At 36.0% G+C, this 13,924-nt stretch overlaps 1 protein-coding gene across 2 annotated transcripts in view; it reads left to right on the top strand.

Annotated features, from left to right (window-relative positions):
- VIRMA (vir like m6A methyltransferase associated) overlaps nucleotides 1-13,924 on the top strand; it is a 62,881-nt gene that overhangs the window by 38,308 nt on the left and 10,649 nt on the right. Inside the window, exons 17-19 of one of the 2 annotated variants that reach the window (XM_019632990.1) lie at nucleotides 5,779-5,911; nucleotides 12,947-13,099; nucleotides 13,574-13,734. In XM_019632990.1, coding sequence (XP_019488535.1) covers nucleotides 5,779-5,911; nucleotides 12,947-13,099; nucleotides 13,574-13,734 — 447 coding nt within the window. The remainder of the gene's footprint in view (nucleotides 1-5,778; nucleotides 5,912-12,946; nucleotides 13,100-13,573; nucleotides 13,735-13,924) is intronic. The other variant, XM_019632991.1, reaches the window with a different exon arrangement.

Genomic DNA, 13,924 nt, shown 5'->3' with positions numbered 1-13,924 from the left:
AGTAAGTCGTAGCTTTTGTAGAAAGTTGAAGGTCTGGTTTCTTTCATGAGAAATTTTGTATTTATGGGAGATTTTCATTAGTGGAATGTGCTAGTAAAATCTTTAGGATTAAAAATATAAATTGAAAATTCAGACAAATTAATGTGGGCATCTTAGATTATTTAAGGAGATCTTATTGTTCCAAGGATGTTAATTCATGTTTTAAGATACTTTTTTTGTTGATATATTCACCTCTAGTCCTTCAAAACTGATGTAGTATGCTATTATGAATCCTGAAAGCTAAAAGTGCTGACTCTATTTTATTTTCTAGAGGAATGACTGAGATGAAATTAATTTAAAATGATATAAACGTCTTGCTGCTAAGTCTCTCAAATGTAATTTCTGCTCCAGTCTCTGTGCTGTCATCTTTTTCTTCATTCTGGCTTTTACATAGGTTTCGTTGGGAATTTGTAGAAGCATGCAGGATTATGAGATAGAAAAGAGGAGGAAACATATATTTGTACCTGTTATTATCATTAATTCTTGTAACGTTGGTTTGAAACTTATGTTCCAGGCATTGTGTTTGGTGCTGGCTCCTACCTTCTCCATTTCTTTGTCCTAATAAACCTGTATTTTTTCTCAGTTGGCACCTTCTGAACATCCAAGTTTTTCTCCTCTCTACTCCCCAATCTCTCAACCCAAAGTCTTTAAATTTTGCTTTTTGAATGTCCTTTTACTGTTGCCTGGTTATTTACTGTATATCCTTTAAATCTCACCTTATAATGCATCCACTGAAGAAATGGACATTAAAATATTCTAAAATCTTAAAAGACAGACACACACAAAATTCATCTTATACATTACATTTCCAAGAAAGCCAAAAAATTAGGGGATCACTTCATAAGTTACATAAATGTCTAACCACTGTGCTGTCCACCTGAAACTAATATAAAATAATACTGAATGTCAGCTATAATTAAAAAAAAAAAGTCACAGGGATGTGTAGTGCTACATGGGGAATATAGCCAATAATGTTCTAATAACTGTATAGTGACAGGTGGGTAGTAGACTTGTTGGGGTTATCACTTTGTGCGTTATGTTTAATCACTGTGTTATTCTGTACTCCTGAAAAGAATGAGTGAATGAATGAATGAATGAATGAACGAATGAATAAATTAAATAGATAAATAAATAAAACCCACCCCCACCCCCCAAAACAAAACAAAACTTTCCTTGATCCCTCCATTACTGGCTGGATTAGGTGCTCTCACAAATACCTTTTGCATACCTCTGCAGTAGTGTTATGTGTGATGTTTTTGGCTTTGCTAGATTCATGTTTCTGGTCCTTTTTTTTTTTTTTTTCCTTTTGATTATTTTTTATTATGAAATACACATTTTTTAGAATTAGTTTCAGCTGTACAACACAGTGCAATAGTTACACTTTTTACCCCTCGAGGTGACAACCCCCTTCCCCCAATCCGCCGCCCCACTTCCCCCCAATATCATACATATCTATTACAATTCCCTTGACTCTACTCCCACACTATACTCCACGTCCCATGACAATATATATGTGTGTGTGTGTGTGTGTGTGTGTGTGTGTGTGTGTGTGTGTGTGTGTGTATATATATATATATATATATATTCACTTATAGTTGACATACATCTGGTCCTTTTTTATTTTTTTTTTTAGCTGAGCCATCCTGCCACCTGTTGGCAGCTCAGTGGCTGCTCAGCTCAGGCCGGGACTCGAACCGCCATTGCTCAGAGCTCAAACTCTTGAGGGAGCTCTTAACCAACTGAGCCACTCAGCCGGCCCTGGTCCTTTTTTTAATCTGTAATTTTTTCCTAAGTTTTCTTAACCAATCCCCTTTTCTCCCTTTGGCTTTGATCTTTCTACTAAGCTCCAAGTAACCTATATGTCTATTTGACATCTCTATTTGGCTGTATAATGAGCATCTCAAACTGGACAGATCTAAGGCAAAGCTCCCAATATTCTTACTTTAAATGTGTTTCTGTCTTGCTCATCTCAGTAAATGTTATCACCATCTACCCAAATGGACTACCAAAACCCTAAAGCTCTTGATTTTTTCTTGTCTTCACTCCTTACATAAAGTCCAGTAGATTATACCTCTCAAATATATCCTGAGTCTGGTCACTTTTCTCCACCTTTGTAGTTTCTTACTTGTCCAGTTGACTATCATTTCTTACATGACCCATTGAAATAGCCTCCAGTCTGTTCTCCTTGCTTCTGCTATTGTCCCCATAAAATCCATTCTCTCAGCACTCAATGTGATCTTTTTAAACTTAAAACAGATACATGTCATTGCTTTGCTTAAATTCTGATGGCTTCCAATTGCACTGCAAATAAAATCCACTGTCTATAATGATCTTTAAGATTTTATACAATCTGGCCCTAGGTCATTTCTTTGACTTATCTCATAGCTCTTTTATCCTCATTTTTGCTCCCTGTCAAGCTCATTTCTATCTCCAGACTTTTCCCCCCCCCAAAAAAATTTTACCCCTGTATCCTTCTAGGATTTATTTCCTCACTTTATTCAGGTATCTGTATAAATATATTTCCTGCCTAAATACTTGTCTAAAATAGCCTATCCTTTGTGCCACTGTTTCTTATCCCCCTTTATATTTTTCACTGTATTTATACTGTTTGACATTACATTATATAGATTTATTGCTTATTTGTTTGTCTACCTCGCTAGAATATAAGTTACATGAGGACTGGGAATTGTGTCTTCTTGATGGTACTCCTCCCAGCACCTAGAAACTTGGTACATAGTAGACACTGTGAGGCAATAAAATGAATACTAGATCCACTTGGTTCACAAATATTTATTGAATGCATTCACTGGGCCAGATAGATACTGTTCTAGGTGCTGGGATTCAGTTTTAAAAAAATGTCCTGCTTTCTTAGTGCTTTCATTCTACTAGAGGTAGACAGACAATAAACATGTAAATAAAATACATAGTATGTTACAGAAAAACAAAGTAGGACAGATAGTGGGATAATAGTGAGTGCCAGACTGAGGGTAGGAGCTGTCATTTGAAATATGGGGTGGAGGTGACTAGGGAAGTCCTTACTGAGAAGACAACCTAAAGGAGGTGGGAGTAAAACCTTACTATCCTGGGGGAGAACAACTACAAATGGTATGCCTAACATGTCTCAGAAATAGCTGTGAGACCATGGTGGCTGCCCGTGGAGTGCGTGATCAAGGAAAAAAATGATAGGGCATGGTGTCAGAGAAATAATGGAGTAAAGAGGGGGGCAGAAGTATAGCATGATCTAGCTTTTACCTGGCTTTTTAATAAACAGATCACTATTTACTTTTACATAAAGTTCTCATGACAACTCTGAGGCAGGTTCCACTTTAAAAAAATTTTTTGACATAATTTTAGACTTTCAGAAGAATTGCAGAAACGAGTATAGAGTTCAGATATATCCTTCATCCAGCTTACCTTTATGTAATGTCTTATATAACCATTGGATATTTATCAAAACTAAGACGCCAACCTTGCCATAATACTATTAACTAAAATAAAGAATTTATTTAGATTTTACCAGTTTTCCCATTAATGTTCTTTTTCTGTTCCAGGATCCAAGCTAGGAGCCTACATTGTTTTCAGTTGTAATGTACCTTTTGTTTCCTATATCCTTGTTTTTCACGACCTTGACATTTTTAGAGAGTACTTGTTAGTTATTTTGTAGACTATCCCTCAATTTAACTTTGTCTGATACTTTCTCATAATTAGGTTGAGATTATGCTTTATTGAAAAGGATACCACAGAGGCAATGTACCTTTCTCAGTGCACGATATCAGGAAATACATGATGTATTGTATTACTGATATTAACCTAGATTACTTGACTGCGGTGCTATTAGTCAAGATTCTTTACTGCAAAATTACTGATTTTCCATTTTTCAATACTAAATATTTTGGAAAAGATACTTTGAGACTATGCAGATATCCCATTTCTACTTAAAACTTTGTCTACTAATTTTAGTATCCATCAGTGAACCTTGGCACGTGCAGTTATTACTGTGGTGTTTTAATGGTGATTTCCTATTTCTTTCATTCCTTTTTTATTTATTGTCCTTTTATAATAAGGAAAAAGATCACTTTTTCCTTATTTACTTTTTCACGTATTAATATCAGTATGAATTCATGGACGTTAATTTTTTTCTTGTATAATAAACTAATATTATTTGTTGCTCAACTTGTGTCACTGATTTTGGTTTCTGCCATTGGATTGAGCTAGGAAACACATGTATGTGTCCTAACTCATGCATGCATATACATCTACATTTATTTTTGCATCTATTTGTATGTATGTTGGTTTTAAAATGAGTAGGTACTGATACTCAGACACCAATACAATATCAGAAAGTTGATTCTTTGTAACCCCATTCGTGTTTTATGATATACAGCTCTATGTATGTATTGGAAGATTTTGTACATATGTATAGATGCGTAGGCCATGTGTTTATCACCACAGTTTCATAGTTCTATCAACCTGATATTTCAGTATTCTGCCTTTTTATAGAGAACTTCTCTACGAGTTGAGCAGCAAAATACCAGAATTTAGTATTGTTCTATTTTTAAATTTTAGACATTCTAATAGGTGTATAGTGGACCACAGTTTTTTGATAGACCATGGAAGTAAGGGTTAAGGTTATATGTAAAGGTTAGTAATTGGTATAGTCTAATTTTGAACCCACGCTTTTTCTATTAATTATATTAGCTTTGTATTTAATCTCATTCCTTTTTGTTGTGCCTTGTCCATTTCATTATTTTATAATGCTCTCAAGAACAGGAATCCTATTTTTCTCAGTTTTGTATTGCTTTACCAAAGTCTCGTATGATGAGTTGTCAGAATTGAACGCTATTTTTCAAATACAAAACTGCATATTTACTGTTAATATACTTATTTTCATTTTGGCTAACTATATTACAACTTAAGGAATATAACTGAATGTTAGAATACTTTGCCCTTGAAATTCTCTTTTGATCAACTTAAGAACTGTGTAAATGCATAGCATAATTTTAGCAGGACTATATATTGTCATGATTTTAGGTATATATTGTCATGATTGTTTGTTATGTTTGACATCTCTCTTATATCAGGGGTTGGCAAACTATGGGCCACAGGCCGGATATAGACTGCCACCAGTTTTTGTAAATAAAATTTTATTGGAACATAGCCAGCATTTATGTGTTGTCTGTGGCTGCTTTCCCACTAGACCAGCAGTTGAGCTGTTGTGATTGAGACTGGAGAGAGAGAAACAGACTGAGTTGTGTATAGCCTGCAGAGCCTTACATATTTACCATTAGATTAAGCTCTTTACATTAAAAGTTTATTGATCCCTGCTCTATACCTTTGATTTCCTTCTATCATAAATATAGTCATTTTTTTGTAGTTATTATATAAGTTAGGCTTTTTGTTCAGACTCCTGAGACAGCTATAACTTCCTTATGTTAGAGAAATCATCAGGTTATAAAAAAGTGTAAAAATAGGGAACCTGTAAGTTTATTTTGCTAAGTTTTATATCTTTATTATTTGGGGAAAGTTTTTCTATAAGAGCTTAAAGCTTATCTTTAAAAGGTGATGTCAGCTATAGATAGTGCTATGCTCCATGGTTTGTGTACACAGACGCACCAAAGGACATTTATACTTTTAAAATGGTAGAATAACTTTAATTTTGTCTTAACTGAGATAGTTCATTTCTTATACTAGATTTATATGCTCAGATTTTAAGACATTTCCTCTCTATTTTCTTTACAGTTCTTTAAGAAAAAACAGTAATGCTCTGCATAGTTTACTGAAACGAGTGGTCAGCACCTTTAGTAAGGACACAGGTGAACTTGCGTCTTCATTTTTGGAATTTATGAGACAAATTCTTAACTCTGACACAATGGTAAGTGTATATATATATATATATATATATATATATATATATGTATATTATAGGTATGTGGTATTTTTTAAATTTATAAATTTTTGTCATAAAAAATCAATTGGGTTCAAAAATATCTCAGAATAATGTTTTTTGGAACTTGGAATAGTGGTGGTGTTTTCTGTGTCCTCCACTCACTATAAAATCAGGTTTTTGATTTATTAAAAAAGATAAATATTTAAGAGAAGGATTTATTGAACTAATTTATTAGGCTCTTTTAATTTGTGAATACTCTGACTTTGCAACTTAGAGAAAAACACTATCTGCAGTGTAATTTTTTAATATAATTTTTAACATCGAGTTACCTTGCTAGGGTCATTCAGGAGAGTCAAGTTTTATCAGTCTCTTAATCAAGTAGTATATATTTACTGTCATTTAATTAAGTATTTGCTGATTGTATTTTGGATGCTGTGATATTGGGGTAAATGTAAAATTTATTATACTAGACTATTTTGGATCCATCATAGATATGAATTAAAGATTGTTTCCCCAACTCTAAAATCTTATTGTTAAAATTGAATTAAGAATTCCTGGGCCGGCCCAGTGGCTCAGTTGGTTAAGAGCGCGAGCTCTGAGCAACAGGATCGCTGATTCAATTCCCACATGGGCCAGTGAGCTGCGCCCGAGCTGAGCTGCCTCTGAGCTGCCAACAGGTGGCAGGATGGCTCAGCTGGTGGGAGCAAGTTCTCTTCTAACAACGAGGTTGCCTATTTGACTCCCGCATGGGATGGTGGGTTATGCCCACCCGCAACTAAGATTAAACATGGCACCTTGAGCTGAGCAGCTGCGAGCTGCCGATGGGGGTCTGATGGTGACTGGACTTGGAACTGAGCTAGCTGCGCCCTCCACAACTAAGGTTGAAGGACAACAACTTACTAAAGCACTGTTCCCCTTCCCAATTCCTTAATAAAATCTTTAAAAAAAAAAAAAAAGAATTTCTCTCATTAGTATTTTCCAAAATTTTGGTATATATTGAGGACACAATTCTAAAAGCCATCAATAGACTTGCCTTTAAAAAGTGTTTATGGTTGAATAAGTTTGGAAATGTCTCCTCTGATGGAACTTAACTGTGTGCTTTAGTATGTTGTCAGCTCTAAAAAGTCCTGAATAAATAGAAACTTGCTATTGCTGTCCAATCCAGTTTTGTCCAAATGTATTGCTTGCAAAATATGTGCGCGCGTGTGCACAATTGTTAACATCCCATGGGTTAGTAGTCTGTCAACACTGGTTTAAGAAATTAAATTTATATTTAAGATTTCTATTTGGGAAGAGTTGTAGAGAACCTGTTTCGTACATTGTTACCAAAATAAATATAGTATGGGATGATTTCATAAGAAATAATTAAGTTTACTGTGTAGTGTGTTTCTCTTGTGCATATCATTTATATAGAGAATATTTACTCCAGTAAGCCCTGCTTGGCTGCCTGTTGTATTTGTAGTTATTGTCGTGCCGATTTTATCAGCAAATTAGTGTTTGTTTTATGTCATATATAGTTTGCTAAAGTGATTAAGTTTACTAGATGCTTTGATTTTAGTAGACTGGTATATTTAACAATAGGACTAGCCTACCCTAAAGAGATTTTAGACTTTTCCTTGATTTATGACTGCTTGTTAGTTTTACCAGATCATAAATGACATGTTGTTACTAAATCAATATGATAGATTTTCTTAACACATATCATCAGTTAAACAGTTCCTAATCAAAAATCACTAACCAGTGTTCATTCATGTTATCCGAGATCTGGTGGGACCTCACGGACTGCTAATTAATGCTTTTATTCATCTGTCATCAGCACATTTCCTTTTCTGACCTCCTTCTTAGAGAAGATCAAGGCCATTTTGTTTAATTTCTAAATCCTTTCACTCTCCCTTAGATTGTTTCCCTGTTCTTTTTAATCTATTGTTTTCTTCCTTAATTAGAAAAAATTTTTCCCCTGCATTCATTTCTATCACGTAGATCTTCTCCATTCTAATATTTTAGCTGATTTTTTTTCTCATCTGTCTTTCTCTCTCCTTGCTCTTAGCTAGTGGATAGAATCTCTGAATATCCAAAATCATATTCATTATGTTCCCCCATAGAATTGATTCATGTTTTATGTGCCCTGCTTTTATTTATTTATTTATTTATTTATTTTTTCATTTTTTGTTTCTTTTGTGCCCTGCTTTTATACCATTAATCTTCCCTGATCTTCAAGATAGAAATCATGAAATAGTAGCAAACTTTCCCCCTTCTGTTCATCTTCAGCAGCTGCTCATTCTTCGTCAGTTTTATTCACAAAAACCTTTCATACTTTATTCCTTCTTTTGTATCTTACCACTATTTAGTGTATTTTACGACTATTCTTTATATTTTTCTTTCTTGAAGTTTTTTCATAACTTTGTTTTTTTAATTAGGGAATTGAGGAAGGGAACAGCGTTGGGGAATCGGGGAAGGGAAACAGACAAGTTGCTGTCCTTTTGTTCTTCAGTCTACTTGTGGAGGACCTCGCTTCACTGGCCCATGTTGGTATTATCATTGCGCTCTTCCTGGCTGAGGCAGATCAGTCGCCGGCCATTGGATGGTCTGCTCATGGCAGCTCACAGCAGCACACGCTGGCTGCCGGCCACTCACGGTAGCCCATAGTAGTCCACTGTAGACCCACTTCAGCGTAAGCCATCACCAGCGACTCATGGCAGCCCAGCTCCAGGTCGAGCTGTTGTTCACCATCTTAGCTGTAGAGGGCGCAGCGACACTGGCCCATGTGGGATCTGAACCGGTGGCCCCGTGGCTCAGAGCTTGGGCTCCCAAGCCAACTCTTAACCAATGAGCCACTCGGCTGGCCCTCATAACATTTTTATTGAGATATAATCCACAACCCATAAAACTCACCCATTTAAACTGACAATTCAGTGGTTTTTAATATATTTATAGAATTGTGTCTAATTTCAGAATGATTTCATAACCCACTAAAGACCTCTGTACCTATTAACAGAAACTCCCCATTCTCCCTTTCCTCTAGCTCTTGGCAGCCACTGAGGAGATTGTATTGAATCTGTAGATCAATTTTGGGAGTATTATTATCCTAGTACTGTTGTCTTCATGTCCATGGACATGGGATGGCTTTCATTTATATCTTTAATTTCTTAATACGATATTTTTTAGTTTTCAGTGTATGCCTTATACCTCTTTTAAGTTTATGCCTCTAAATTGGGAATTTGAAAAAAAAAAGTTATTATAAATGGAATTGTTTATTAATTTCTGAATTGTTATTTGTGTTTAGAAATCCAATTGATTTTCGTATATGATATTGTGTCCTGCAGTCTTTCTGAATCTGTTTATTCTAATAGTTTAAGTTGTTTCCTTAGGATTTTCTATATACAAGATCATGTTATCTGCAAATAGAAATAGTCTAACTTTTTCTTTTCCAATCTGGATAGTTTTAATTTCTTTTTCTTGCCTAATTACCCTCATAAGAACCTCCAGTACATGTTGAATAAAAGTGGCAAGAGTTGACATCTTTGTTTTGTTCTTGATCTTAGGAAGAAGGCAATCAGTCTTTCACCATTAAGTACAGTTTTAGCTATAGTTATTCCTAGATGCCCTTTATAAGGTTGAAGAAATTCACTTCTATTCCTAGTTTTTTTAGTGTTTTTATGATTTTGTTAAATACTTTTTCTGTATATATATATATATATATATATATTTTAAAAAGATTTTATTGGGGAATTGGGGGAGGGGAACAGGGCTGGGGAATCAGGAGAAGGGAAACAGACAAGTTGCTGTCCTTTTGTTCTTCAGTCTAGTTGTGGAGGATGTTGCTTCACTGGCCCATGTTGGTATTGTCATTGCGCTCTTCCCAGGTAAGGCAGATAAGTTGCTGGCCTGTGGACGGCCTTTCATGGCAACTCTTGGCAGCTCACACCGGCTGCCGGTCGCTCACGCTGGCTGCCAGCCACTCATGGTAGCTCATTGCAGCCCACTGCAACTTCACTGCAGCCTATGCCGTCGACTCACAGCAGCCCAGCTCCAGGTCAAGCTGTTGTTCACCATCTTAGAGGTGAACAACTGTAGAAGGCAGTGTCACTGGCCCTCCTGTGGGATCCGAAACGGGTCTCAAGCCAGCTCTTAACCAACGCACTACTTGGCCAGCCCTGTGTATCTATTGAGGTGATCATGTTTTTCTCCATATTCTACTAATATAGTGTATTACATTGATTGATTTTCACATGTTGAACTGACCTTGGTCATTGTGTATGATCCTTTTTGTATGTTGCTAGATTCAGTTTACTTTATTGAGGATTTTGGGGTCTATATTCATAGGAATATTGGTTTGTAGCTTTCTTAGGACATTTGTCTGGCCTTATACAGCAAGCTGGGAAGTATTCTCTCCTCTTTTATTTTTTGAAATAGTTTGTAAAGGGTTGTTAATTCTTTAAACATTTGGTAGAATTCACTAGTGAAGCCATCTTAGCCTGGGCTTTTCTTTGTGGAAAGTGTTTTTGATACTAATTAAATTGCTTTACTTCATATAAATCTATTCAGATTTTCTGTATCTTGAATCAGTTTTGGTAGTTTCTGTCTTTTTAGGAATTTGTGCCTCAGTTTAACTATATTACTAACTTGATGACACATAATTGTTTATAATACTTTTCTTTTTTCTTTTCGTTTCTTTTTTTTCTTTTCATTTTTGTTTACTGTTCCAGTCAACGAAAGGGAAACTTTATTGAAGCCCCAGGGCCAAGGGGTTTGGGCGGAACGCCGCCCTGTGGGCCGAGGAGGTGGTGGAGGGGCCTTATTTGACCTTCTTAAAGGCGTAGGTTGTTGGTGTGGCTACACTGCTTGCGGTAGTTGACAGCATGGGGATGCAGGCAAGCGTTAACACTTGTGGCAGATCATCTTGTCACAGTTGTACTTCTGGGCGAGCTGGTAGAAGGAAGGCTGGGTGATACCACCCCGCAGACGAAGCACCAAGTGCAGAGTGGACTCTTTCTGGATATTGTAGTCAGAGAGTGTGCCTATAGCTTTGCCTTTTCTAGAGTGTTATGTTTTTGGAATCATATAGTATGTAGCAGTTCTTCTATATCTCTTCATGGCATGATAGCTCATTTCTTTTTAGCACTGAATAATATTTCATTGTCTGGGTATACTACATTTATTCATTCACCTACAGAAGGGTATCCTGATTGCTTCCAAGTTTTGACAATTAAGAACAAAGCTGCTATAAACTAATCCATGTTCTGGATTTTCTGTGGACATGAGTTCTCCCCTCTCCTTTTTTTTTTTAACTGATTATTTTGGTTTGTTTTTTGGTATATTAAAAATAATAATCATTGTGATACTTTCTGATTCAGCTATACTTAACTTCCCATCTCTCAGTGTAAGTAATATGAATAACTAAGAATAAAGAAAGAAGCCAGTTAGATGCCTTGATAATTTATTAACCTGGTTAATATACTTCTATAAAATATACTTAGTTTGTGATAAATTTTGCATGAAGTTTATACATTTTGTCAACATTTATGGGGCAATTCCTTTAAAGAGAACTCTTCACAGTCTGTTTCAGTCAGTGCACTTTATCTTATTTACCTTAAATTTTTTTTAATAAAACATGAGCTAGGCCATCATCAATTTACCCTTCACCCCCACCTCCAAACAGAGCAAATAAAATCCTTGTAGACATAATGGTTTATTGAATTTCTCATTAAAACTGTATGCCGTCTTCCTTAACACAATGTAAGTGACTTCCTTGGCCTAATTTTCTGAAAGGAACAAGTGTGTTTCAGGCACAGTATTAGTTTGAGTAGGAACCTGTTCAAAGTAATTTTCATTGAAATGTGTCCAGTTATAGGACGGATAGATGGTAGGCGCTTCAAACAAAATTTTAATTGTTAATGCCTCTTTAATAATACTAAATCCTGGGGCTGGCCCAGTGGCTCAGTTGGTTAAGAGCGCGAGCCCTTAGCAACAGGGTCACCGGTTTGATTCCCACCTGGACCAGTGAACTGCAATCGAGCTGAGCTGCCACTGAGCTGCCAATAGGCTGCAGGATGGCTCAGCTGGTGAGAGTGCATGCTCTTAGCAACAAGGTTGCCAGTTCAACTTCCACATGGGGTGGTGGGCTGCGCCGCCCCCCCTTGTCTCACAACTAAGATTGAACACTGCACCTTTAGCTGAGCAGCCGTGAGCTGCTGACGGGTGGCCGGATGGCGACTGGACTTGGAGCTGAGCTAAGATTGAAGGACAACAACTTGGCTGTTCCCCTTCCCCAGTTCCCCAACGCTGTTCCCCTCCCCCAATTCTCCAATAAAATCTTTAAAAAAATAAAAAATAAAAATACTAAATCCTGCATCTGGGTTGGTGGGTGTAGTTTCCTAAGAAACCATATTCATTTTGAGCCATTTAAAACAGGGCTATGTTCCTCAGATTTGTAACTGCTGCGTGTTCTTTCATATGTGACACTATGGATTTATTGTCATAATCCAACATTTGTTTTGCTGGCTAACTTTACTAGCATTGAATTATTACCACTCCAAAATTCATTTTATTATGTGGCATACTTTTTAAAGAAAAACATACTAACTTTTCTACGTGACAAGATATAGTCTTGAATATGATAGTTACTATTTTTTTAGTTGTTTGCCTTATCTCCAAAAAGGTAAATTCAGATTTTATCAGTTCTTTGTTATAGCAGGCATTGTATTAACTTGAGTATCAATCAGCATGTTATGTGTCCTGCATATGCCAGTGTATTTGCCATTGGATATTTTTGTTGAGAAATCTTGGTGTCAATAAATTGAATGCATGTGCTTACCTATTTATTTTGTGAGTCTTACTCAAAGTAAACTTATTTCAGTTTTGAGCTGACTAAATCCTTTTTAAAACCAGCCATTTGTGCTGATGTAAAACCAAAACATTGAGGGGAAATTTGCAGCACATGGCTTAAATATCTTAGTAAGTTTGGAAGCATCTTTGCAAATTTCACTGTTCTCAAATTTAACTTGTGTGTGACATTTACAGGGATGTTGTGGAGATGATAGTGGTCTCATGGAAGTAGATGGAGCTCATCCATCACGGACGATGAGTATTAATGCTGCAGAATTAAAACAGCTTCTACAAAGCAAAGAAGAAAGTCCAGAAAATCTGTTCCTTGAACTAGAGAAGCTTGTTTTGGTAAAAAAAAAAAAAAAAAAAAAGGAAAAACAGAAATAAAATAAAAATAGTGCATTCCCAAGACATATTTACTTCTCCATTTGACTAGTACAAGTTTTTCTAATGACTTTTTAAAATAGTGAACCCTCAGTTGCGTATTTATACCATTTGAAATAGTTCGTTGAGTTAATAATTTGGAGGGAAGTCCTCCATAGTGTTATGAATCTTGAGTAAATGAAGGCAGTACTTTTTGAATTGTTTATTGTTTGAATACTGGGTGCCCCCTGCTACCATTCTTTAGAAATAAAGTGACAAGTGTTTTTGGTATTTATTTTATTTTAATATGTTTAATGTTAAGTTGATAATTCCCAGATGGTGCTCCAAATTTCTAAGTAATGGAATAATACAGCCTTTCCTACTAAAAAGTCTGTAGACTTGGAGCCTGAATGACCATGTTTTACCTGCATCTTCTTATTCTGTTTTGTTTGTGTCTAGGAGCATTCAAAAGATGATGACAATCTGGACTCGTTGTTGGACAATGTGGTTGGACTTAAGCAGATGCTGGAGTCATCAGGTGATCCTTTACCTCTCGGTGACCAGGACATAGAACCAGTACTTTCAGCTCCAGAATCTCTCCAGAATCTGTTTAACAACAGGTAAAACAAGCAATGTTTTGTGGTTGATGAGTAGATACTGTGTATTCAGTGACTGGGGTCTAGAGAGGGCCAGCAAACTATTTTTCTGTAACAGGCCAGGTAGTAAAAATTCTTGGCTTTGCAGGCCACATTAAGCCTCTGTTACATATTCTTCTGTAACTTTTTGTTTGTTTTTTGTTGTTGTTTTAAA

The sequence above is a fragment of the Hipposideros armiger genome, unplaced genomic scaffold (assembly GCF_001890085.2).
Source record: "Hipposideros armiger isolate ML-2016 unplaced genomic scaffold, ASM189008v1 scaffold_1224, whole genome shotgun sequence".
Classification (NCBI taxonomy): domain Eukaryota; kingdom Metazoa; phylum Chordata; class Mammalia; order Chiroptera; family Hipposideridae; genus Hipposideros; species Hipposideros armiger.
The sequence above is the reverse complement of the archived record's forward strand: the minus strand, read 5'-3'. Positions and strand labels throughout refer to the sequence as shown.